General features: G+C 39.1%; 1 protein-coding gene across 1 annotated transcript in view; it reads left to right on the top strand.

The window, feature by feature from the left end:
- Nucleotides 1-2,204, top strand: part of LOC119586923 (insulin receptor-related protein-like) — a gene marked incomplete in the record, with an annotated part of 99,749 nt that extends 97,545 nt beyond the window's left edge. The window contains 2 exon segments of the mRNA XM_037935652.1: nt 109-311; nt 560-2,204. Coding sequence (XP_037791580.1) covers nt 109-311; nt 560-1,220 — 864 coding nt within the window.
- Between the last annotated feature and the right edge of the window lie 122 nt (nt 2,205-2,326).

The following is a 2,326-nucleotide window of genomic DNA, read 5'->3' on the forward strand; positions in this document are numbered from 1 at the left end:
TTAATTGTTCATTCTTTCATCTCTCTCTCCTTCTCCCCATGCCTTTACAGTCACAGGACGAACCCGAAATCCTACTACATATTATAACACTCCCCTCCCTCCTTTCAGCACCTGACGAATGACAACGACGTCCTGCAGCAGGTGCGTCGTGGATACACCCTAGAGACCCACATCCCTAAGGGCACGCCGTCATTCCTGGCGAAGATCCTGATCAGCTGTTGGCGTTACAAGGGCAGCATGAGGCCGTACTTCCCGCAGCTGGTGGCGGCTCTTCTGCCCAGCACGTCTCCTTGCTTCATACAGCACTTCAGGTGGACCAAACTTCCTTTGTGTGGGATATTGTTACGTTTATGTGCGGTGAAATGTGTATGATTGCGGTTTAGTGAAATTCTCTTGGTTGTAATAGATGGGTTATTCGTTTTTTAAGCAGCATAGTACTGTATCTTTGAAACGTTTTTGAGCCTGTATATGTAATATACTTGGTTTTGTCTGCTAAGTAAGAGTTCGGTTTTGTTTCGCAAAATTTTCTAAACTTTTTAAACTCCATTATGGTTTCCAGAATGGTGTCCTTCTACCACACTGCAGACGGCCAAGAGTACAAGCGTCAGTTGGAGACCCAGCAGGACGTGGACGAGGATAGTGATATCACTTCTCCCCTTAACGAGTCTTCACCCTCACCCTTCTGCCACCCAATCAGACAAGACGGCCCTCCACTCCCTCCCAGGCCTCTCACTGGCACGAGGTGGCGGCCCTCGTTCCGCTTTCGAGGGGCAACAGTGCCAAGGTACACTCAGCAGCCGACTCACTTGCCTGTCACAGATTTAGAGAGCCTCACCTTAAGCCAGCAAGTTCTATCCTCAAACAGAGAGAGAGGCGCCACTTCCCCTTCTCGGAATGTTACTTCGACACTTGTGGATCTGACCACATCTAAGTCCCAGGAAGAGAGTGTTAGAAAGAACGTTAAGACGAGCCCGTTCCACAGTTCAGATACGGACGTAGTGGTGATGAACACACACGCGCCAAAAGATCTGCATGCACCACTGGCTGCTACCACGCCCAATCCCAGTAACGTGATTGTTCAGTTGAACAGTCGTGGTTCAACTTCCACTACTATTGCATCCTCCACTGACCCTCCCGGTAGTCCAAGGAAGCTGGAAATTACTCTTCCCAACTTTAAGTGTTCAAAAAAGATGTCCGATATTAAGCCTTCCCCATGTTAATATGCCATAAAACGTAAAAGCTCAATACAATGCCTCATAATATATAATTATTCTAAGGATTATTGTTGCTGTTTGCTGTGGTACAAGTGTTGTAGCAACTAGAATTGATAGAGTATTTGATATTGTTTAGATACAACTTCAGACTCTTGCAAGGCACCTCGTTTGTCAGCATATAAAGTACGTGCCTTTCAGATAGTTGTATTGTACTGAAGCATTTTATTTACACTATTATAAGTGACAACACATTTTCCAATTAACAAAATCGACATAGGCTGCGTATATCAATTTGTCATATAGAAATTGTTATATATGCATGTTTGAATCAACAATACTTTTTAACAGAAAAATAAGATTGGAGACCAAACGCTGCTTCATATGTAAGAAGAAGGAATAATATAATATAATATAATGTTTGAACATGAACAGTTTTCATTCATTAAGTATGAAAGGAACTTGTGCATCATTTATATTTATACTATATTTGACAGAAGACACATTCAGAAGACGAGATGAATAAAGGGGTGCTGCCTTTTTACATGTTTTATATTGTTGAATATAGTAGATTGCTTAAAGATAAGGGAATGAGAAATCTATAGTTTTGTATGATCTGAGAATGATATATTATCTAATCGTCTAATGACATGTTTATAAGGAGATACTTAACATTATGACATGTAAATGAATACTATACAAATTTTATAAAAGCATTTAATCTTGTCAGTAGATTGTATCAGTTGACAATCGTCGGTATGGTATTCTTATTTTATATAATCTGAACTACAGATCATTCATTAAATTACATGACCAACTTCGTCAGTCAATAAACTATTTTCTTTTGACTTTGTGTAAAATGTGTGTATGATTTGTTATATATGTAAAAATAATAGATCTCATTTATGTTTACTTTCAGGATGGGTATTAAAGTTAGTAGCTGGTAGAATATATGGATATATGTTATTTTCTCTATAAAACACATTTAAAATATATGTTGTTTAATTTGCCTCCTAAGGAAAGGAAAGAAAAATAACAAGACTACACACAAAAGTTATCAAAACAAAATTATTTTCATCGTTTTGCTTTCCTAATACTGTTCTTTTCCCCCTCTG

This window comes from Penaeus monodon, chromosome 22 (genome assembly GCF_015228065.2).
Source record: "Penaeus monodon isolate SGIC_2016 chromosome 22, NSTDA_Pmon_1, whole genome shotgun sequence".
In the NCBI taxonomy this organism is placed as follows: Eukaryota; Metazoa; Arthropoda; class Malacostraca; order Decapoda; family Penaeidae; genus Penaeus; species Penaeus monodon.